This window comes from Haemaphysalis longicornis, unplaced genomic scaffold (assembly GCF_048455015.1).
Source record: "Haemaphysalis longicornis isolate Haplotype H1 unplaced genomic scaffold, Haemaphysalis longicornis Haplotype H1 scaffold_7, whole genome shotgun sequence".
In the NCBI taxonomy this organism is placed as follows: domain Eukaryota; kingdom Metazoa; phylum Arthropoda; class Arachnida; order Ixodida; family Ixodidae; genus Haemaphysalis; species Haemaphysalis longicornis.
Genome location: NW_027526422.1, coordinates 28,804,386 through 28,828,331, shown reverse-complemented (window position 1 = coordinate 28,828,331; position 23,946 = coordinate 28,804,386). Strand labels below are relative to the sequence as shown.

Sequence of the window (23,946 nt, the reverse complement as noted above, 5' to 3'; positions counted from 1 at the left end):
CTGCGCGCATTTTCCCACTAGGCCACCGCGGCGAGTCAAATGGTTCATTGCGGTTGCGTTTACTGCCTTGGTGGGGATTTACAGGTAAAGGGTAAGTTACTGGAGTTATGAGTTACTGGTAAGTTACTTTCAGCAAAAGTTAATTTTGCCAAGAGAGTTTATTTCCCCCGAAATCCATTGTTTCGGGTCAAAAACTTCTCTTCAGTGGTCAATTAGAGGGCGATCAGGTTTTTATATTTAACGTAAAATATTCTTTTGCCCGTGTCGTACTCATGTACATAATATAGCAGACCGATATAAGCACGCAACAACACACCTTATAGAGGCCAACTGCGCTCAAATTTTCGACAACGTGAAAATAATGTCACCTCATAGTACATATAAATAGGGTGCGAAATGCAAAATACTGCGCTTCAAACATCAACGCGCGCGACACAAACGGCTCGCGACATGGGCGTTTTCGGAACCGAAACTGAATAGAAAAGGCGGCAATAGCGGCGGCCGGACGTGACGTACGTGATGGAGCGGAAGACGCCGCGCCAGAACCGGCGGCCTCTCAGAGCCGCCTTCAAATGCTCGTGGTAGCGGCGCGTTTCGCTCTGTTATTTCCACAGAAGAACTTCCACTAACGTTTGCCCATGATAATGGAGTTAGGCGCAATTCCGGCATCCCGTTGCTATCAGTCGAGATGAAGTAGACCGCCCGACAGTAATTTTTTGCCATCATAATAACTGCCGTAGTAGCAATTTTTGGCATTGCAAGTAAAAAAGCGAACCCTGATTTACAAAGCTACTTGCCTGTACGACATCGAAAAGCCGCTTCTTTTTGTTTTGTTTTGTTTTGTTTTTTGCCCCAGTATGCGTGCGTCAGAGACTAATAGCCCTAGATGGCGATGCAATCACATACGTCCAAACTTGGCGACATTTGCTTCACCCTAATAGCAGTTTAAAAAGAAAATATTCGAGCCGTTTCTTCACATACAAAATATTTTACACTAAATTTAAAACTAAAAAGCCACTTACTTTTTTTGCTTTATTATTCTTTGTGGCCTCACAAGAACTTTCGCTACTGCAGCGTTTAGCGAATGGAAATGCATTCGTGCTTGGTTATAAGGGGGGGGAGGATAAAGGGGGTTCTCGGGTGCACTAAAAGCAGAAGCTTCTGGCGGCATGGTGTGCAGTGACAATATTTGCTGGCTGATATTTTATGATAATAAATCAAGAACTTATTGCACTGAGATATTGACTTCAGCATATCCACAAAGATAACCAAGAGGTGACTTGCAATTAATATGAAAGCTAATTTCAATCACAGAGCACATCACCGTAACGGAGATCTTTGCACCGCCCATTATTCATCTAACTAATTAAGTGTATCCGTGGTTAGCACTGCACCAATTACCTGAGGTCCATGAAACGTGCGGTTTAGCCGAAAACATAAGAAGCCAGATAAAATTCAGAGGCAACATGAATCACCCTCTCAAAACCTGAATGACCAAGCACAATACGGTTTTTTGAGTACTCTATAAACGAATGCGTGAGCTTGCTGTTTATATATCATGCATGATAATTGCATTTGTTGATTGATTGATTGATTGATTGATTGATTGATTGATTGATTGATTGATTGATTGATTGATTGATTGATTGATTGATTGATTGATTGATTGATTGATTGATTGATTGATTGATTGATCATAGCGTTGTTATAGGGAGATGGGCAAGATTGCGCTTGATTAATAAAATGCTCTCGGGGTTGCTTCCCCTCATTTTTTTACTTATCAAGTGTAGGTATAACCTTCAACTCCGCGTCCTTTCCGTGTACAGAATATACCATGCAGAAATGGCCTGTACAGAAGGCCTTGTACCGAAAAGGCTTTGGCTAAACGTCTAAACGTTCCGTGAAACGTTCGGTGGCGTTTGATAAACCGCCGGGAACGATTCCGCAATCCCCCCCCCCCCCTCCTCTTTCCCGTTTTCTTTTTTCATGTTTATCTTACCCGTGAATGCGCTTTAAGTAAATTTAAATATATCTTGAAGGCAACTTTGAAAAGCTCAATCTGCAACGCCAGTATGGCGACACAAGAAAGAAATGAAGGAGGCTCGCCCTGGGCATTTGAAAACGTTAGGGGTGCAAGGAAGCCACAATTCATGCTCTGCGGGGTGAAATTTTACCTGTGACTGCGCTGTAAGAAGTTTTAGGTATTTCGCGAAGGCCTTTTTGAAAACTTCTATTTGCAGCGCTAGTATCACCGCTAATATCGCGAAACAAATAAGAAATCAAGGGCCCCGGCCGGAAAACTTTAGGTGCGCAAGGAAGCCGCAATTAATTCTTAGCACTGCTGTAATTTTACCTGCGAGTGCACTTTAAGCAGCGTTATGTATTTCATGAAGGCCCTTTGCTAAACCTGCTTCCATTCAAGAGCTGCAATTGTTTTTGCTTCCCCCCATTTAGTTACGCTCGCCGTTTAGGGCTGCCACCGAGAGAGGGCGCTAGGCGTCTTCGGAGGCGCGTGTCCCCGAAATTTGGGGATATGATCCGCTACTGTAAGAAGAGAAAAGCGTAACCGTTCCTCCTTCCACGCTTTGCTAATCTGAAGAGCGTTTCGTCATGATGACAATTCGGATGTGTCGGGACGCACGGAGAAACATTAGTGCGGAGCCAGGCATTAGGATAAAATTAAATTTCGAGCGTAACGCACCGAAGAAACACGCGTTGCAGTAAACGGAAATAGTATGATTTGAATTACTCGTTTCCTTTCATATTTCAGTACAGAAAAGTCGGCCCCCGCACACGGTCCCGTGGTTCGTGTAGAATCATAGAATGCGGCCTTCTGTGTAGCGGCGCATTAATCTGCTTGCTGTAAACGAAAGGGGTTATAGAGAGCTCGACGAACCACCTCAATTCCGATTTGCACGCGAACACGCACACACACAACAAGAAACGTTGGAAAAGTTTTAAGTGATTTGTTACCCTAAATCAGAAGTTTAGTATAGCATGTGATTCTGATGGAGACGAGAAGCAAAAACGCCCGTGTGTACGAGATTTCAACGCACGTTAAAGATCCCAGGTGGTCAAAATTAATCCGGAGCCCTCCACTATGGCGCGCCTCATCGCATTCAAACCCTACAATCAATCAATAGTTTAGCATGTGAGCAGGCTTACAATATTTGCTTGTTATATAGAACAAAAGATCGCAAAGCCTCCTGAAATCCGTCTATGCTCGTTGCATCTCTCACCATTGAGGTCAGCTGTACTTCGCAGTACTCCGACAAAATAGAAAAGAAAAGAAAAGAAAAGAAAAGAAAAGAAAAGGAAAGAAAAGACTGCTCTAGCAGCGAAAGAACGACAGCCCTATCGACAGTCGCTCGTGTACCTCAAAGCGCATAGCGAAACGTCAGCCATCATCAAGGGTGGTCATGGAAAAAAAAAACGAAACTAGCTCCATCGGCCATCTCTCTATCTGGGAGGCGGCATTCGTCTTGTGCGCAGCCGCTGCTGAACTGCGCACCTTGTTTCGTGAGAAGGCGACTCCGAACGAGACGGCGTGGCAGATGAAAGGGTGCCCACAATGGGCCATTGGCTCCGATCGCCCCGCCCTCCCCCTATTGGAAGAAGACGCGGCGCTCTTCTCAATACGCGAACGAGACGTCGTTGCGCAAACGGACCGATTCCGCGCGTCCACCTCGAGGAGCGGGGTTCCATCTGCTCTCCGCCCAGCACACCGCCGTCGTCCCGTCAAGGTCAACAGCCAGGAACGGCCGTGACGGCGATTCTATTTGGCCGCGGCGATCCCATCTACGATCTGGAGGAATGCCGCCGCCTCGCTATGATGCGCCGAAGGAGCCGAGTGGGTCGGCAGGCGTCATCATAAGGCACGAGAACGCATCATCCACGAACGGCGCCCCCCGTCTTTTATAGAGAGCGCCCAGCGGGCTGATCGCCGCCAAAGGAGACGGGCATAAGAAAGGGGAGAAGACACCACGCTATGGCGATCAGGACGCGCGTTTGAAGATGGACGCCCCCAAATGCATCTCTTTCTTCTTTACCTCCCATAGCCTCGCGCAATAGCGCCGTGCACTACCGCTGCCCCCATCTTCTGCAGCCCTCCCTCTATCCTATTTTTTCGGCTACTTTAGTCGGGGCGAGGACAAGGGAGATCGTCAATCGAGCGTCCATTTCCGAAGGCGCTCTGCGAGGCGCCGGGCCAAACGATTCTCGGCGACAGGGGGCGGGCCGGTCACCCTTCGGGCAGTCCGGCCGTACGGGCGAACAGTGGACGAACGCGAGCACCAGAGCACACATGCCCGAGCTCACTTCGAAGACGACCACGCTCCTAGCAAGGCAATGTGTATGAAACCTCCCTCGCCAATACTCTCCAGAAGATGGTCCGCGCGAAAGCGAGGAAAGTGACAAAACAAGCTGCCGAGGTAGAAACAAGAGTTCGACGACTCGCACGGCTTTATGCGAACCTTGACATGACGCTACACAATGCGTTGTTCTTGTCTGCGTGTGTCAGTAAAAGCAATTACCATACAACCTCTAAGGACACTTAATCACTCATTCCTCTGGAAATGGCATGTTACAACACAACTTTTTTTTTTCGTTATTTCGGTTTGGTTGGGTAAGTTTCGCTACATCGTACTGCGATGCATTTAATTTGAGCGTATTGAGAGGCTAGGCGACGAGTCTTGGTGGACGGCGTTTATTCGGTGAGCGGCGTACCGGCCAAGACCCAATTACGATGATGATGATGGTACGTAAAGTAACTGCATAATTGGTGGTTAGCGCACGTAATCGTTGCATTAGTGCGCACTTCAAGATCGATAAGAAAGTATAACAAAAAAGTCTGACACTATGCGCTAGCAATCCTTCGTGTATAGCGGTGAATCCGGCTTTACAAATACTCTTTTCTGGGAATGCGGGCCAGACTGCTTACATTGAACCAAGTAAAATGACTTCCGAGTAATTTATTTGTATGTAATAGTGAAACGTACTCTAAAGGGGATATAGCACAGCCTCAGGAAAGAACGCTTGCGCAATTCTCAAAATTTAAATACAATTTGTTTTATGTTTTATTTGTTTTTTGTTTTCTTGCGTTTCATCAAACATAAAGCCAGCCATTAAATCGCATTTTAAGACGGAAAGCCTTGTATATCCGTGTTTGATGGAGACCGTTGTGAGGTACAGAAAAATACTGTGTGGTACAAAAAATAGGTGCGCGAACCCGAGCGCGCCGGGCAAGGGAAACAGCATCTCCGGAGGAGGGTAGGCCGCTGCAGCACGTGCAGCCCCAGCCGACTTGAGAGGTGAAGGTACCGACGGGAACCTCAGAAGAGTTGAAGCTCAGTGTTTGTCTCGTTAACATAACGATACAAACATACGCGCTTGTGTTTGTCTCGTCTTCGCTTCGTCCCGTTCATTGCGATGCCCCCGACTCTAAAAATACTGACGGGCTCGAACGACGGATAACGAACGAAACGAGCCACGTAGGACGCCGTCCAGTGGGATGGTCAAGTGGTGACGGGCGTGGCGGCAAAGTTCAACAGAAAGTTCAACCGCAAGTTAAAAGAATGTCCAACCGGGCGTCCGGCTTCACATATTCAGAAAGTTTCTAGCATTACCCCTATTTTTTCCCCTCTAAATACAGCACACGCTCCTAAGGCGACTCCGCTACGCAGGCCTGTCTTCGTCTTTGTTAGAAGGGCGCGTCCACGCGTGATCTCCTTGATTCTTGCTGTGCGGGTCTTCAAGATCGTATCAAAATTCTGATCAGCACATGTGTGCAATCAAGGAGGCACATGTTCGATTCTCCAGCCACCCGTTTATACCTGCTTGGTAGCTACCGGCAGCTACCAAGTTGTTCTGGTAAGATGTTACGTTATAAAGGCCCCATTCTCGTCGGCTCCACCGTTCGTCTGCGCCAGCTCTCCCGCCGTCGGTTGTGATTTCGTTACCGAAATAACTAAGAAATTCCTCAAAAAGCCCACAAACTACACACCTACGGATGCGAACTATATAAACTATTCGCACTTAGTCCCGCCCGCGTAAGTTTCGTGTGCACAAAGGAAACCGTACTAGCACGAAATCTGAGACGAAACATCACGCTGTTGGATTAGAAGTTTCAGGAAAGTATACCGCCGGCACGGGAACCTTTCTCTCGTTGAGATATACAGAACCTCCCGCTTCTAAACACTGGGAATGGATCTCGAAGGCACCCCCGGAAGTCAGCGATTCGTTGCTGTGGCCGAAGAAAGAAGCGAGTCAGAGTAACGCCCAGTGCTCACCTGACGACGATGCGGCGGAGACGGCGTGCAGGAGCCTCTTGTAGAGCGCCAGGAAGGCAGCTTCGGCGGCCAAGCTTCGCTCTCCCAGCCGATCCACCTCAGCTTGGAAGTGCCTCAGCAGGGGGGACACGAGGCAGCGGACGTCCTGCGCAGGCATATAATATACGATACACAGATTGGGGGATGCGCCTATGCCGGACGGAACCACAGCAGATGATATCAGGGTGCACACCTAGGCGGTCAATACAATACGAACAAATGAAATGTCTCAGAAGCGGACGGCTGCATGTGTGACCATGCTGCGCACAGCACAGGCATCAGGAAAAACGCAAAGGTGCTCCCTCGACACAGTACGCTGGCAGGGCAGGGCTGCAGCGTTCTTGGTCACATTTGCTTCTGATTTCGGCGCACGTTAAAGAACACCAGGTGGACAAAATTAATCCGGAGCCCTCCACTACGGCGCGCATCGTAGCACAGGTGTAGGTTGGGTGCGTCGAACCCCACAATCAATCAATCAATCAATCAATCAATCAATCAATCAATCAATCAATCAATCAATCAATCAATCAATCAATCAATCAATCAATCAATCAATCAATCAATCAATCAAGAATAGCAGATTTAAGTGGTCACTGAAGTAAGTGCGTTAGACATTGTCACGTAACGAAAGACGACGCAGCTGCCTTGAAAGAAAAGCAAGTTTATTGGCGCGAAATTGTGCTCCCCTAACAACTTAAAGAATACAGAGGCGGCGAAGCAGCCGTGAACAAAGTGACGTGCGCAGGCGAGAGTCGCCAATCGAATGCCGCGGCGTCTGCTCGGCGAGCATTCATCTTTAGGCGTGCTCGTTTCTCGAACCGTCGAATTACATCGAGAAAACTGGAGATCACAGAAGATTATTCTAGTCCAGTGACGACACGACAAACCACTGTCCCTATCAGATGAGATAGCCCGTGGGCAATAAAAAGAAAGTATGAAAGGCGCGCTTCGCTCGGCACACGGATAACACAGCCGGGCGCGGCTGGGCGGTAAAACACAACACATACACAAAAAAACAAATGCAAAGTTCGCGGCAATATGGCAGTACGAAACTGACAATGGTATTTTGTGGCGGCGATTGGACCGCGAAGGGGGTCGCAGTCTATGCCATCCAAAAAATGAAAAACTGAATGAAAGAATTCGAAAATAATTGTAACGTTATTTAGGTGATCAATGCAGAAAAAAAAACACGAAGGCTAAAAATTAAGATAAAGCACGAGTGAGGATGTGGTTGGTTGATTGTAGGGTTCTAACGCGCCGACGCAACGCAGGCGATGAGGCGCGCCGTAGTGGAGGGCTCCGGATTAATTTTGACCACCTGGGGATCCTTAACGTGCGCCGAAATCTCGTACACAAGGGCGTTTTTGCTTTTCGCCTCAATCAGAAAAGCGGCCGCCGCGGCCGGGAATCAAACCCGCGCGACCTTGTGCACTGTAAAAAATTTCTGTAAATTTACAGAGTTTTTACATACAATGTCTGTTGCCCTACAGATGTTTTCTGTGATGGTTAGTAAACAGAAACCTGTTAATAGAAAAAACACACATTTTCTGTTATTTCCTCGTCTTGACCAATAACAGGCGTAAAATCGTGAAAATATTGTACTATTAATTTGCATAAAATAGAATAAAATATGAATAATTTTTTAAATGTTTAACAAGAATTTACTTAACCGTCGAACAGCGCCCGGCCGACGTCATTTTGTTGCGCTCCTGCAATTCTGAAATGCGGCCCTTTGCAAATGGCCGTCCTGTAGGTACCAGCACAACGATACATTGGCGGGCTTGTTTCTTCAATTTTTCATCTTCCCAGGGTGAGTACTAAATTTGAACTATGTCGTGTGGAGGCTGCGCCTAGTTCCTGTTTATGCCTCTCTTTTTCGTGCCTGCACTGTTGTTTGTTGGCTTGTTGGATGGAAATAGATTGTTATGAAGTGCTCGCCGCGTAGCGTAACGATATGTCGCCTCGTGGGACAAGAGCGTTGTGCCGTGCCTATGTAGTGACGCTCGCCTTAATATGAGTTTTTTTTCTTGTTTTCTTTTGATGAATGTTATACGCACGACGCAGCCGCCGTGCTCTCCTTTTCAGATGCCGTTTTCCGTCGTGGAGTTTAGTGTAAAGGTTACGTCATTGCTTACGGATGCTGTAATTACGGGTTCGAGTCTCCCCAAGCTTTCCTCTTTCTTTTTTTTTCTTTTTGTAGCCGTGGCTTGCCTTTTGTAACAGCTGTAGCTATACTTCACACCCCGTATGAACAGACCGCTACTACAAAAAGTTCCATTGGGCCTTTTTCCAGTGGCGACCTGCACATGCGTGGGCTGCCGAAGTATCTGTAAACGTTGGGCTGCCGGTCCACAATAATTGGCAGTTGCCTCGGGTGAAATAAACAAAAGCGCGCCCCCTCAGCTTCCTGCTTGGGGAGCGGCTATGCATCTTAGGGCTGCACGTTTTTATTTTCTCTTTCGGGGGAGTTCGCAGTGAGTTCGTACATGCACACAAAAAAGGCTTTCAAAGAAAGGGCCAAAAATGTTTGACGCTGCGCGCTGTGAGCACTTGTCTACCTGTGAGGGAGCAAGGAAAATGAAAAAAAAAGTAAAGAAAAGGGGGTGATTCGGCCACTGCAGGTTAGTCATGCCAGCGTGCGCCTGCTACCGTGGCATTAATTTGAGAGGCACGGGTGACAGCTGGGTGCGGGAGGGAGTGCAGGACCAGGATATTTCGCGCACGGGTTCCCCGAAAGCCAAACATTTTTGGGGACGTGCTTTACAGCCAGTTTGATTCGCCGTGGCGGCCGCCTGGAGGGCCGGTACTGGACAAAGATCCATTCATTCCAAAGATCACTCCGCGAGGAAGGTCGGTCTAAATTTTTATTCAACCGGCCAAACCGCTGCCGCTTAGGCTGAAGCCAAGGCTGATGGAGCCATTGATAGAGCTACGTAGGATAATATGCAAATATTAATAGTGATTAATAATTAACACTGACTGGCTACTCAGTGAGCGGGAGGAGTTTGGCCGTTTGGGAAAAAATTGAGGTTGACTGCTCCCGCTGTGTACTGTGAAGCGGGTAGTGAAGAAATGCAGTGAACTGTATTTATTCACCCCCTTGCAATGTTGGTAGTCTGCTATATATATTTCTTGCTTTTGCTCAGGTGGTACGTCTGGATCGCCTCAGTAGCACAAGAAAACGGAATGTAGTTATCAAACACCTGAGGCTAGCTTAACACTTGATTTCAAACAACTGGCAGCTATTATTACAGCATGATATCATACATAAAAACCCGCAAACGATGTTGTTTTGTTGGTGCACATGTATTTTATATGCGGAACGTATGCTATTGTTGTTGCAGGGTTATTGCAGCCATCAACACTGAAATGGAGCAAAGGTGGAGAAGTCAAAGCAAAAGCAGCATTTCCTGTTTCCAAATGTCGCATCCCTGGTCACTGTGGTGGAAGACCATGAAATCTACTAGGCCCCCCACTCCAATTTCCCTGAGCAGCAATGAAAATGTCTGTGATGGAAGCGCCTTGCACCAAATGTGCCGCATTCTTGATTACTTTGCTATTGTATATTGTTCTCTGCTTTTTTGTGATTTCATTAATGTGGAAAAGATGTTATGTTCCTAGCCTCACAACACTTCCTCCCTCATTTTTCATTACCGTGGTATTTGCGTTATGTTGCATCTTTCTGCTTCCAGAAAGCAGGAAAAATGTAGGAGGTGATTTTATTGATGGTCTTTTTTTTTTTTGGAAGTAGAAAAAAATGTGTTCCTAGTCCTATCGGTCCTACCGTAGTATTATTGTACTGTAGTAATATGAGATGTGAACATTTTGTAGCTTAATGTCACTGTAGAAAAAGTGTTCTTAGTTTAACGTCACTGATTACGTTCTGTAAATAGTTTGTTTTGCCTCAGTGGCGTGTTTGTGGGAATTTCTGAAAGTTGAAAAGGTGATCTTCCTAGTCTAACAAAACCCCTGTCACTGAAAGTCTCCTTTTGTTCACTGTGCCACAATATCATGAATTGTGATTTTGTTTTCATACTCAGATCCTCATATTTGAGATTGTTGATACGTTGTTCGTAACTAAGTTAATTCTTGGTAACAACAGCCTTAAGTTTGGCAGAAAAATAAATAATGTTAATGATACTTTTACCCTGCTTTCTTGTGTGCCTGAGTGGTCACTTTATGCTATGTACTGCACACCAGTAACTGTGTGGGCAGTTTCAAACAATATGATACTTCCAAGGCATGATTATTGCCACCCATGAAGCATAAAGCCGCGAATTCAACTGCAGTACTTTCAAGATGTGAAAAAGTAACAGGACATGTATTTTATGAAGCACCATAACCGAAATTGTGTCACGGCGCTGAATACTTAGCAGAGATTGATGTCAAAATAAGTCAGAGCAAACCAATTTAACCTTACTTGTTAAGTGAGCAAAACAATTTAACCAGAAACGTGAAACAGTACATTATTATAATTTTGGTAAAAAAACGATGTTGCACAACACAAGTAGTCTATAAGCTGCCAGTGAAAAACACAAGGTTCACAGATTTTCTGGAGGAAAACACAACCTTAAAAAACAGAAAATTTTTATAAAAAAGCAGAAAACTAAAAACTGAAAACAGGGAATTGACATAAATTTTCTGTAGTGAAAAACAGAAAATGCTTGTAAGATAACAGAACCAGGAGAAACCGAAAACAGGGAATTGACATAAATTCTCTGTAGTGAGAAACAGAAAATGGTTGTAAAATAACAGAAACATGAAAAACAGAAAACATAACTTTACAGAAAATTTCTGGCAGGACAGCTGCCAGAAAATTTGTTTTTTCGAGCAAAAATTTTTTACAGTGTGCTCAGCAGCGCAACACCTTAGCGACTGAGCCACCGCGGCGGTATAGTGGGGATGTGGTAAAAAGTTTATACTGCGGCAACGTGGTTTTATAGCATGCATTTTATTGATCAGTGGTTCCGACGAAAAATAACGCAGTATTCGGGAAACAGGTTAATATTAGACGAAACACGGTCAGATAAATCACAATTATAAATTAATAAAAAAAGAGAAGATGGCTTAATATTAAACCCTGCGGCACACTTGAATGAACAGGGATGAGAGGGGATTCTTGTTACACGATGCGTACTGCAAGCGGTTAAGAAGAAACAGTTCTATCCGTGAAAAAATGTTAGGGTCTTGATTAGCTTGGATAAATAAGCTTGGATCCATGGTCGAGAATATTACGTTTATGGGCAAAAGAGAGTAACTGCGTTTCGCACAAAAAGTGTTTTCGACACAGTGTTGACATAGCGAGAAAACAAGTTTGGCCAAACAAAAGTTACTATATGTGAGCATACCAGATGTTCAACCATTTCACCCGAAATTATTGTTAGTGAAATGGGCGATAATTGTTACGCATCTGGTTACCGGACCTATGGACGTAACCAAAGTTCTGCGGTGGAACTGCTCAGTCCTACTGAAGTAATATCGTTAATTTTCACATTTCGAAGAAGTCTCTTCAGTTGCTAATACTGCTACCGCGAACCTCTGCAATTATCAGTATCGCTTCCAACCAATTACAAGAAAACCTCAAGATCCGCGGCTCGATGCGCGAAACTTAATTGGTTAGACAGTCACGTGCAAATGTTGTTAGCGGAACTTTAGGGTAGAAATGAAGCCGTTTCACTTATTCGTACACTTCTCCCTCCCTACGCACAACAAAAACTCACGAGTCTTGCTTTCAGAAGTCTAACGTCATCGGCCACGCGTACAGTTTCCAGTTGTTAATCCGCGTCAATTTATACAAGTGAAATGCTAGCGTCAGCAACGAAAGCGTTGAGGGCGGAAGGTGCTCAGAGGAGGCAGGAAACGGGGAAGCCTGCTCTCTTCTCGCTCAGAACCACGCCTCACTAATGCAGAAGTAGCAACGTCCTCTGTATAAGAGCTTCCAACAACCGACGCAAGTTTTTCTCGAGCGCTTCTTTAAGTGAGCACCCCACTGAATAAAAAAAAAAGTTGGAGCGAAAGCTCCCGATTTCCTATTCTGCCTCAATCTCTAACGAAACTATGTACACTGCAACAAGGAAGTAGCAGTGGGTGCTCGCATCTCCAGTGGGTAACGCTTCGTTCCTAACCCTCGTGACCGCATTACCCCCGCGCAAAGATTCATTAAGAAACTCCGTAATAAACAAGCGATGCGCTGCTTCGCCGCAGTACACCCGCGCACGGCCGAGAAGCGCAACCTCGCCGCCACGCACGGGAGCGAATCGCGTTCGCATCTTTCACGGCGGGCGCGATGCAGCAGCGCCGCCGCGTTTTCCCGCCATTCTTCTTGTCGGCCTGCCCAAAAATCCCCGATGGCGGGCCGAGTATATTTCACGCACAGCGTTCCGTCTCCCCCTGCCGAGCCGGCTAAATAACATAAATCAAAGCGTTATTTATTAAGCGTTATTTATCTGCCAGACAGGAGGAATAGAGGCGCGCGGGATGCGTCGCAAAACGGCGCGTGCTGAGCCTGCGCGCGCTGTTTTGCGGACGGCAGGCGCGTTCGAGCGTACTTGGCCCGGCGTTCGCATCCCTCGCGGTCGCCACCATGTGCGCCTCCGAGTTCGTTCGTCTGTGCGCGCGCGTTCCCCTTGCCGGTTTCTGTTGCGACAAAAATAGGAGCGCGGCCGAGCCTTATATTCCTCCTCCTCCCCGTGCATTTGGGGTCCATTATAGAGGCGAAAGTGATGCTCCTTCTTCGCGGCCGCGCACTCGTGCTATTTATCTGCCGGGGAGAAAGCGCGCGCCTCCTCGTCCTTTCCTCCCGCCTCCTCCTGCTCTTCCCCCTGGCATCGCTTCTGCGGGAAAGCGACAGCCACCAATAACTTTCGGGGCGCTGTGCACCCCGGCCACCGCTGTGGAGAAATGAGAGCACTCCGCGGTGTTCCAGAAGGGTTGAGGCGCACGACACCCAGCTACTTTGTGGCCACGTATTGTTGTTGTTAGTGTTCCTCTGTTATTTTTCGTATAACCATTTCTTTTTCTCCTTTTGTTTCCCGAACTGGATACTGTACCAGAACGCGGTTGGTTGTGCTAGTGGGTAAAGATGCGGCTTTAAGAAGCCGTCTGACTAAGAAAGGACGAATAAATTACCATGCCCTCTTCGTATTGCGCGTTGTAGCGGCGTTGATCGCCAATGAAAATCAGTGCCCTGTGTATGACAAAGTGGTACTTGTATCGGCAGCTAAACACGGTGCAGCGGCACGTGCAATAGCGTTGTTTTGAAGGAAATGAAGCTACGGTAATGGTAAAGCGAAGAACGAGTTTTTCTGTCACTATTTAAGGCGTGTGTAAACAAAATAATTGGAAATTTATGCGGGAACGAGTCGTAACACGTGGCCGTGATTCCTGATGATTTATTTTCTCCTGGAAACAAAGAAAGTAGTTGCATTTCATCCTTAGAGGTGTGCGCACTCCGTGTGCCACCCTTTTCCTACCCTAACTCCCTTATACACACTGCTAGTTATCATCCTGAAGGGTGAGTGTGTATAGTTTTAAACACAGCAATACGACTGGAGGTAAAGGGGAATACAACCACTTCGGTACTACAAGGGTGGCCTTATTCCCCTCGACATTCGGATTATAGCGCCAGATGGTTTAAAAATTTACCGGCTAAATTGGTAAACATGTGGCCCTGTAATCCGAATGTTGTGGGCTCGAGTCCTATCCTGCGCGCATGCCTTTTTCAACTCTCCGCCATACTAAACATTCAGGCTGGAAATCAACTTCACACAATACGACACTCAAAACGCAAAAGCACGATCAAAACAGAGACACGGCAAACACGAGCACAGTCGTTCACGCACGCTTCCGCAACACAGGCACAAGCAAAACCAAGGAATTGCACAACTACTGCCAGCGGAATCCGCTGGCGAAGACTGCTGCCGTATCCAGTACGCGATGCAACGGGAGGCCAAGCAGAACACAGTCGGCGCCGCCGCTAAGCTGGTCCGGCCAGCACGCTCGATTTAAACCACGTGCTTTCGTTTGTTTCCTTCGAAGAGACATAAGTCTTTGTTTCTCCACGGTAGGGAGATAAAGGCAGGCAGGGCGGTTTGCCGAGGCGAATGAGGGCGACAATCGGCGACGCAACACACGTGCTCTTGCGTCATCTGTCTCCAGGTTGGGGGACCCCGGGAAGCCCTGTGGCAGGCGCGGGGCCAAACGGTATCGGTGCATCGCCAGAGGCCCAGCTGCGAGAACAAGGCCCGCCCTCTCTGCGCGCAAAGGGCCCACCGCTGCTGAGCCAGCTGATGCGATGCCGATAGCACCGATCAAAGAGCGGCCGTTCTCCCGCGACGCCGGGCAACCTGCCAGTGTGCCGTCCACTTGTCTCCGTGACGGCTCGCTCAACCTGGTCGCGCTGCGGTGCCTAACCAGGGCTCCCTGATAGCCTGACGTGGATAGCCGATCAGGGCGCCAAGAAAGCAAGCGCCGCGGTGATCAGCTCGTCTCGGACTCGGAAAAGAGACGGAGCGAATGAGGCTGAGCGTGTCTCGTGGTGCCGAGCAGTTCCGCACATTCCCGGATCTCGTGCTTGTCTTGCGCCTTTAAGCAGCCTGGCAGTCTGACAGGCTATCTGAACGAAGCGGTGTAGACTTTAGCAATCTGCTCCACCGTCAGTAGGTTGCATTTAACTCGGCAAACGAGGTGGGTAAGAGGAGGTGGATATATAGGAGGGGTAGGTGGGCGCAAAAATTGAAGTTTCCTACAAACAAAATCGAATATGGCGACCCATGAAATCATGCATTACGTACGCATACACGTATACGTACGTATCTACTGTACATGCAGGCACACATACATTCGTGCATGCATGCATACGTATAGTCATGGACGAATGAAATGCGAACACGAAAATATGAACCAGAACACGCAAAATTGAGAAACACTGTTTGTGGAGGTCTAATAATGGCGCGCTATTGGCATATTTGCAACGCCGCATTTCCCAACTTTGTTACCGTAATAAGCCACGCGTCAATTTGACTTGCATGCGAATAATCGTGCTATTTGTGTGTTCTGATTCATATTTTTGTGATGGTGTTTCATTTGTCCATGCCTGTACATTCATGTATGCATGCATACATACGTACATACATGCGTGCATGCATACATACAAATATACATGCACGCACACATACACACTTCCATCCATCCATCCATCCATAGATACATACACACATACATACACACATATATGCACGCACATACATACATACATACATACATACATACATACATACATACATACATACATACATACATACATACATACATACATACATACATACATACATACATACATACATACATACATACATACATGCATGCATACATACATACATACATACGCACGCACACACACACACACACACATGGGGAACAGGTGGGCTGGAAGAGGAGCTGCGTTGGGCGCTATAAGCTATGAATACAAAGACGCAGCACGCCCAGCTCAAACCACGGATTAGCAATGATGTCATAACGATGGGAGGGAACAAGCTGTGGAAAAACTTTGGCCGAGTCGCGCTTTCGACGTGCGCAGTTCTAACGCGATCCTTATCAACGCAAGAGGCGACGTAAAAAGGCGGCGACCCTTCGGCAAGAGCTAACGAAATTCGCTCGTGATCCCGCGTGATACCCCCACTGAAGTTCGCAAAGTACGGGGCCTTAACCCGACGACCTTTTCAAGAAAGACCTCACTCCATACCGAGGATTCTGCGGAATGAATTGTCTCCTGTCCACTCAAGAAACCGAGCACTTCATTCGCACATGCAGCTGCGTCCTCCTCGACCTTCAGTGAATAGACCCCGGGACTGCTGTAATCTAAAAAGTTGTCAAGTTCAAAGCGTCTGCCTGCCCCGGCCCACTCGACGCTGGCCAGGACAGCCTCTTTGTTTCCTTCAAGAGGTCTGCTAGTCGGATCTGCCACTGTGCGACCCGCGAGATTTCTATGAAGTTTAGCGCGCTTGATTAGAAATGCGCCTGGGATATTCTCGCTGAGATTACTCGAGAAGCAAACTAGGCAGCGATTCATAAGCCACTCGCGGACGTACCCCGACGGGGAAGAAATCTAGCCCGTTTCCAAAGGAAGTCGTGGAGCGTGGACAGCCAATCACGAGACGGCGAACTTAGCGGCGGCAACAGAATGTTTTTGTTCACAATGCCTGTTCATCGTGATAAGTCGAGGTCTCTAATTGCTGCAGTTTAAATGAATAACCAGTAATAAACCATGATAAAACTTTGCGCTCAATGACACCGCTCTGGATTACAAAAGTGTACCCGTTTCCTTAGGCTAAACCATTTTAGCGCTGAGTGAAAGATTCAGGACAGAACAATGGAAAAGTCAAGAAGGGGGATAACGCGAAAGGAAAAGCAGGGAGGTTAACTATGTGCGAGCCAGGTTCGCCTCCCCACTCTCGAAGCGAGATTGAATGAGGTAAATCGCGACCAGATGAAAGGGGGAAATGGGGAAAACAGGAGTGGAGTCCTTGTGGCCCACTCTGCAGCGTTCGTGGAGGCCTGTAGCTTAGAGGAAACTGTGAAGAGCCTGCGTAGTTACCCACGGCATTGGTGGTTTCAACCTACCCCCTATACATCCTCGTGTCGTCAGAGGCTGGCCATCCAACCAGCTGATCTCGGAGCTCAAGACTGACCACTCTCAAGCGAAACACATTAGCGGAAAATTAGGCGTCTGCGCAAGCGTCTTCTGCTCATGGAACTGGTTTGGAGGCCAGAAGACTTCCGGATCGGCCGCTCCCTCGCGCGGCCAACCTATGTATACTAGATTATATATAGACTATACTAGCGCGTCCAACATATGCACTTTCCGCGCCGCGTCGGAAACCTAATTGCTCGGACGCGCTTGTGTTTGTCGCTTATTTCATCGTAAAGGGGCATCAGTGTTTTTGTCGAAATCTATCTAGTGGCTGCGTTGTGCAGATTAGCGCAAGTAACTGGTGATATCACTGCTTATACAGTGACAGTTACGGCCTCAGTTAATGTGTAAAGGACGGCCGAAGAAGAAACACCATGCGCCGCTCGTGGCGCCCACATCAACTACTACTCTGACGTCACAGTGTTTAGCAGTGTGTTTTCACGCTACATAACCATTGAAATCTTTTTTTTTTTTCATTTTATTCTATAGTTAATACAGACCTTTTGTTTGTTAACGCCCCTGTTGTACAGGTTAAACACGCTAGCAATGTGCGAAATTTAGCCCTGCATACTGACTTACCACCGTGTCGTCGTGACGGCATGAGCAAATCTACGGCGAGGATGGTGCCAGGGAAAGAGGCGACACTTCCGAGCGCACATTTCTCGTTAAAAAACGCGTGTAAACCGGCCAGAAAGGCTCTAAACGTAGCCTACGAATTCCAGACGTCAATCTGGTAAGGTAATCAGGCAACGGTTACAACTTACTCAAGTGACCCGACAAAGTTCCTCACCATGAGTTTAATATATCCAGTATACGGACGCGCACATGGCACACACAATGACCCCCGCAACTCGATGAGACTCTGTCAACGGGTGGCCGTGCAACGACGCATGCGTTGTCAGCACTGCCGATAAGGAACGACTAGGCATTTGTAAAGACTGGTTCCGAACGGAGACAAACTAGTCGAATATAGTCAAGCTCGTACCTAAACCAAGGTGGTCATGAGAATGGTATTAGATCTCATCACACCTTGTATATAACGTGGAGGTTGTGGATCAAAGTCAGAAACGCTCATATTCAACGGAAAAACGAAGTGGTCAAACACACGGCCTTGCGCACAGTATTTTGTGCACGAAAACAATGAAAGAGTTGGTGTAGCTCAGCACGGGTTCAAGGGCGTGAGTAACTTAAGTATTGATCGTTTGATTGATAGTTTGATTGATCGATCGATTGATTTATTGATCGATTGATTGAGATTGATTGATCGATCGATCGATCACTCGATCAAGTTATGTCAGGTACCATGGAAAACTTTACGAGGCTAAGCTTTACCATGGAAAGTTTTACGTTAACGCTAAGCTTCTCTCTTGCAGAGGATGCAGCAGTTGCCCCAGCGATGCTTTCTTATTTCTCATGCATGCACATTTCTCTTGTATTCATTGTGTATCTCTCCCGCTTACGTAACGGCCTCATTCATCGTACGAGACGTTTCTTGCCGTGCTCCATGGCAATTAGAAAGCAGGCCATTACACTAATCGCCCACGCTGCTCGCAAGAGCGCCTACGCAGCGCTCCGGAATGAAACCAGAATTGCACGGTGCAGAGCATGCAGTTCATGCTATACACGCGTGGAATTCCGACCACCGACAAAGAAAAGTTGACGCCCTTGTACTCGGCGTCAGATCAGTAGAGTTCAAGCCACTCGCGCGGTCAGTCGAATGCGAGTGCGCGCAGCGGGGATTAACCAGACACAGCAGCGCGACGAATTCGCAAATTCCGCCGCAGAGATGGCGCCTGGGTACAGCGAACACCGCATGCCTGACTCGCCCTTTATGAAGTGGGCGCCATTCGGCAGTCACCGCGGTACGGCAGAAAGAACGTGACATCCACCGCCTGTTCCGCAGCGGCGTCGGGATTCAATAGCCGCGAGTCTTTGCCGCGGTGGTAGCCACATGAAGGCGCAAGCACGCGCGAAAGGGCATACGCCCTCCTAATGTCCCGTGCGGCTCGAAAATCAAACAATGGACGCTGAGCCTTATTTAAGAGCTCCTCGTCGGACAACCACACGTGGCGTTTATGTCCCAGTTTATTTCTCCGCCCCCCTCCGTCACTACGGCGTGGGCGCCACGTTATAACAACCGGCCATACCCTCGTCTTCAACTACCTTACTATAAGCTTCCGCGCCATGCGTCCGTAGTGCGCAGAAGCCAAATAATGTCCTTTCGTTGCTTTCCGAGCATGGCTTCGGTGAGCACGATAATATCTTTACTTGGATTCTTACGCGCTCGGTGACTAACCGTCCTTCGTTTGACGTTTTACGCCCGTGGCACGGCTTGTGGTAAAACAAAGCAAAAGTGGCCGGCAGAAGCAGAAAGAAATGGGAGAACGGCCGCTATCCCTGGCACCCGGGTGGCGCACACTTAGCGCTTCTCCTCTTTTGTCTTTCCGGCCTTCTTTTGTCACACGGGCGGTGCGGCGAGGAACAAAACAAACTCGTGTTGGTGGCGATGTCGTTCCGAGAGCAATAAATTCCCGCGGCAGACTTGCGCGGTAGCGGCCGCACTTTCCACTGGCTAGTCCCACAGCGCGGCGCTAAGACAGGCGAGATGAAGCGATGGATGGTACACGCACGGTCTCGCGCTTTTCGAGATTAGCGACGCAGAAAATTAAGGCCGCTCGCTTCTGCTGCTGCTGCTGCTGCTACCAGGCGAGGCTAACGGCGGCCGGGCGGCACTGGACGCAGGATATACCCCTCCCCACTTTCCCTTCCACGCAAAAAAGTCCTCGGACAGTAAAACAAATGACAATAAAAATATCCAGAGATCACCCGTAGGAAAAACAGAATGTTCAGCGCGTACCATGTATGCATGTCCCCACGAGTGCAGTTACCAGCATGGACGGGGTGAAACAAGCAAGTGCGACGAACACGCGGACGAACAACCGGCCCGAGAAAGTGCCGACTAGAACGGACAAAAGAGAAATTCCGGCAGTGTAATGACCTTATCTCCGCCGTTAGCGTCGTTCGTCTTCCCACAGTTCTGAGCGATGTTTGAAGGGAAACGAGGTGGCCCGTGGGATAGTTTGCGTACCCCGCAAGTTTGACAGCGCGACAGGGAAGTGTGCGCTCACTCAATCCATGCGTTCAGTTTGATTACGCGAGGACCAGTTTCCTTGTATCAGCGGCATTTTTCCCAGTGACTTTGCGGTATTTTATCCCTGGAAGCCTTTGGAAGGATCTGCGCATAGACTTCAGATGAGTTTAAATCGCGACAGCTTGAGGTCTAAAAAACGAGACAAATTTAAGCAGTGAAGGAAAACAACAAAACGTGTTTAATCAGTTGCCTGTTATACTAGAAGTCGTCACAGAGTTTCACGCTTTGCAATGACTGAACTACCGATACGCTGGCTCGGTCCGCATGGTTCACGGTCGTCTAGACACCGGATTTTAGGCAAAAGCCTTGAGCTCCTATCGCGCTATTTATAGTGCCTATAAATGCCTATTTTGGCGTTTGTGTCAGTAACTGATTGATTTGATTGATTGATTGTTGGGTTTAACGCGCCGACGCAACGCAGGCGATGAGGCACGCCGTAGTGGAGGGCTCCGGATTAATTTTGACCACCTGGGGATCTTTATCGTGCGCCGAAATCTCGTACACACGGGCGTTTTTGCTTTTCGCCTCCATCAGAAAAGCGGCCGCCGCGGCCGGGAATCGAACCCGCGACCTTGTGCTCAGCAGCGCAAGTTGTGTCAGTAACGTTTGATTCGTTGCAGAGGTGGGTGGTGTCGTCGTAAAGGAGTTAAAGAACCCGATGACGCTGGCGCAGGAGGTAGACGATGAAGAAAAGTCTATTTACACGTATTTACGGTAGGCGATGAAGCATGGACATCAGATAAAACAAGACTATAAAAGTGGGCTAAGAATTAAAATGCGCCGCGCGCACGATGAGGGTATCGCGGCACCATCCGTGATGGGGGCCCGGAGTCCAAAAAGTGGCCGAAACGCCGCGCAGTTGACGAGAAATGCGTGGGGATCTAGCGCCCAGAAACCGCCTCGCAAGCAAGTCTCGATGCGATCACTTTGGGCAGCAGCTCCGGACAAACTCGAAGGATGGACGAGGAGGCGCAAGCAAGGCCGTCTCCCTACAGCAGCGGACATACCAATTTTGACGTCCGCTTACCCCCCCCCCCCTTCCCCCCCCCCCCCTCCTACTCCCCCTGTCCATCCCAGAAGGTCAGGAGGACAGGAAAGCCTTCCCCGACGCCGCGTAAAAAGCCTCCGGCAAGGCCCTACAAAGGGTTGCGAGTCGCTGGCGTCTGCGGCGGCCAAGCATCGCTCACGCCGAAGAAGTGGGACACAACAAAGCCATGAGAAGGGAAGGGGGTCATCGTCCCGCCGGGGTACATCGGCGCTGCCATCATTACAGTGCCTAAATGCCTATTTTCAATATCGGCGCCTATATGAGCCCTATTTCGCTTTCAGGCGCAGTTTGAGGTCGTTATTTACGTCACCAGCCACCATTAACTGTTCAGAAATATTGGGTTCAACGTAGTCCTCCGTTTAACCAACTCCCGCAAAATAGCCGCTAGCACCAGTCGAGGAACGCTCATTCTCAGTGACAAGAGGCACCACTAAAAAAGTCTGGAGATGGTGGTATTTTGCTATTGTTTCCGCCGTTTTCACAGTGATTCTTAGGCGACGTTCCTCGTGCTCCCCGAACAGATTTCTTGAGAAATCAGCAGTCGCATCCTCACTTCTAGAACTGCACTGAATCCCGGCCGTGCCGGCCGCTTTCCTGGTGAAGGCTAAAAGCAAAACGCCCGTGTGTTCGATTTTTCGGCACACGTTAGATCTCCAGGTGGTCAAAATTAATCCGGGGCCCTCCCCTACGCATGTGTAGCGTCGGCGCGTCAAACCCCAAAATCAATCAATCAGAGCAGTGCTCAAATCCAACTGTTTTCAGCAGAACGGTTCAGCATCCAACTCGCCTTTGTCATCATATTGTTTCCATGATTGGAGAGCGGAAGCGAAACATGGCGGCGAAGCTGCATTTACCAACGCCTTAAAATTGGTTCCCAGAAGAACGCCGTTTTATCGAACTCCGTTTTATAAAAGCATTGCCCATTTTATCGGACACCGTTTTATCGAATCTCGTTTTATCGGAACACCTACGTCCATTTTATCTGAAGTGTGGTTCGCTGCTTTCACTTTCCAGGGTTTATTTTGTTTTACTGGCCATTGCACGAACCTACTCTGCCTGCAGGTAGTTTCATTCCATATTGTCTCGACTGTACATTGCATGCAAGAAACCGCCTTTATATGCTGCCGCGTCTTTCCCGCTATTTCGTTGTTTCCAAGCTACATTTGTTTTATTAGTAATTTCCCTTTTTTTGTGTGTGTTCATTGATTGTGTTGATTGATACGGTACAGGGCATTTTGGTACCGTCTTTTCGGTGAACGGACTTTTCGGGACACGGATGTTTCGGAACACGGTTCTTTCAGGACACGGTCCTTTCGGGACGGGTGTAGGTACAAATGGTCCCAACTCCAAAGTAGGAACAAATGGTCCCGGACCTTACTGGACCCGGAACAAATGGTCCCGGAACAAATTGTCCCAGGCACCTCTCCGGGAAAAATGATTCTATAAAACTCCACGTGGTTTCTCTGTTTAAATTTGTTGTATCTTGATGGAGTGCAGTTTTTAATTTCTTTAGTTTCTTTATTTTTGTTTTCTTTTTTTTAGATTCCGTTAAACCGGTTATCTCAATTTGCGCTATTAACGATTAAACGCGGCATTTTTGCCAACCATGCACTTTTGAGCAAGTGCAGGGAATTACACAATTGGCCTTTTTCGGGAATTTTTTTGTTCGTATTTCCGCCTTCTTCTCCGGCCTTTTTGTTATTTGTCTTCGCGCTTTTGATACGTTGAAGGCGAATATTGTCATTTATTACTTCTCTCTGTCTTTCGTTATTTGATTTTTGTCATATTTTAATTTTTTCCGTTTTCGGCTTTTTGGTTGATCAAACTATCGTTATTCTAATTTTCTGCCTTGTCACTATATAACGAATGAATGTGCTGCTTGCAAACACAGGGGGGAAAAAGAAGCCACGTGAGAAACATGCGGCTGCATGATTTACAGAAGACGTAGAGAACCGCCATCCGTTTCTTGTGAGCAAGCACTTCACGGGTGCGCGCGTAGTGAGTTCCCTGCCCCCTCCCTTCCCCTCGGAAGTTTTCTCAGTCACCGCAACTATTTCCAGGTGCGGCCAGATTTAACACTCCCTTCCCGTTTAAGAAGATAATTTGTGAGTCCGGCCGTGTTCCAGGAAGCCGCACCTGTCGCGAGACGCCGCTAGTAAGCGAGGTTGGTGACAGGCAGTCTCGAGACATGCGGACGTCTGATTGCGAGCATCGGCTGAGCCACTGGTCAAGCCAGGCTGTCCCGAGAGTCAGCCCCATGGCCAATTTCTTCTAAAGAAGGCAACGAGGGCCATCTCAAGCAAAGAAATATGCTACTGAAGCGAGTTTTGACCTTTGCTTTTTATAATGCGTTGCGAAGGGGCCAGTCTGCCGGCGGTGGTGCATTAACCTGCAGCAATCGTCTACTTTTCATTGAACCATGACGTGTGACTGTCTTTGGTTCTAGTAATTTTTCGCAGCGTAAAGCCACCAGCAAGACGTGGAAAAACATGTTTATGTGTTTGCGCCAATAAACTGCATATATCTGTGCTCAAATGCATTTAAGAAAAATAAAGTTTGTTGTCGATGGTGGGCGACAAACTTCGAGTATGAGCTCACCTGCTGCCCTAAGCACGACCTAAGGCTCCCCAAAAGCATGTTAGCCAGCAGTATTCTAAACCTTTCAGCATAAGAAAAGCCGTGATAATAGCGAATTATTGCCTATTTTCGGAGAAAAACAAAAGTTTTTAAG

The 23,946-nt window shown here is 47.9% G+C and overlaps 1 protein-coding gene across 1 annotated transcript in view; it reads right to left on the bottom strand.

Annotated features, from left to right (window-relative positions):
- The window catches only part of Ct (homeobox protein, cut), an 845,317-nt gene that overhangs the window by 629,575 nt on the left and 191,796 nt on the right, over positions 1 to 23,946 (bottom strand). The window contains 1 exon segment of the mRNA XM_077676505.1: positions 6,288 to 6,432. Within this exon segment, the coding sequence (XP_077532631.1) occupies positions 6,288 to 6,432 (145 nt within the window).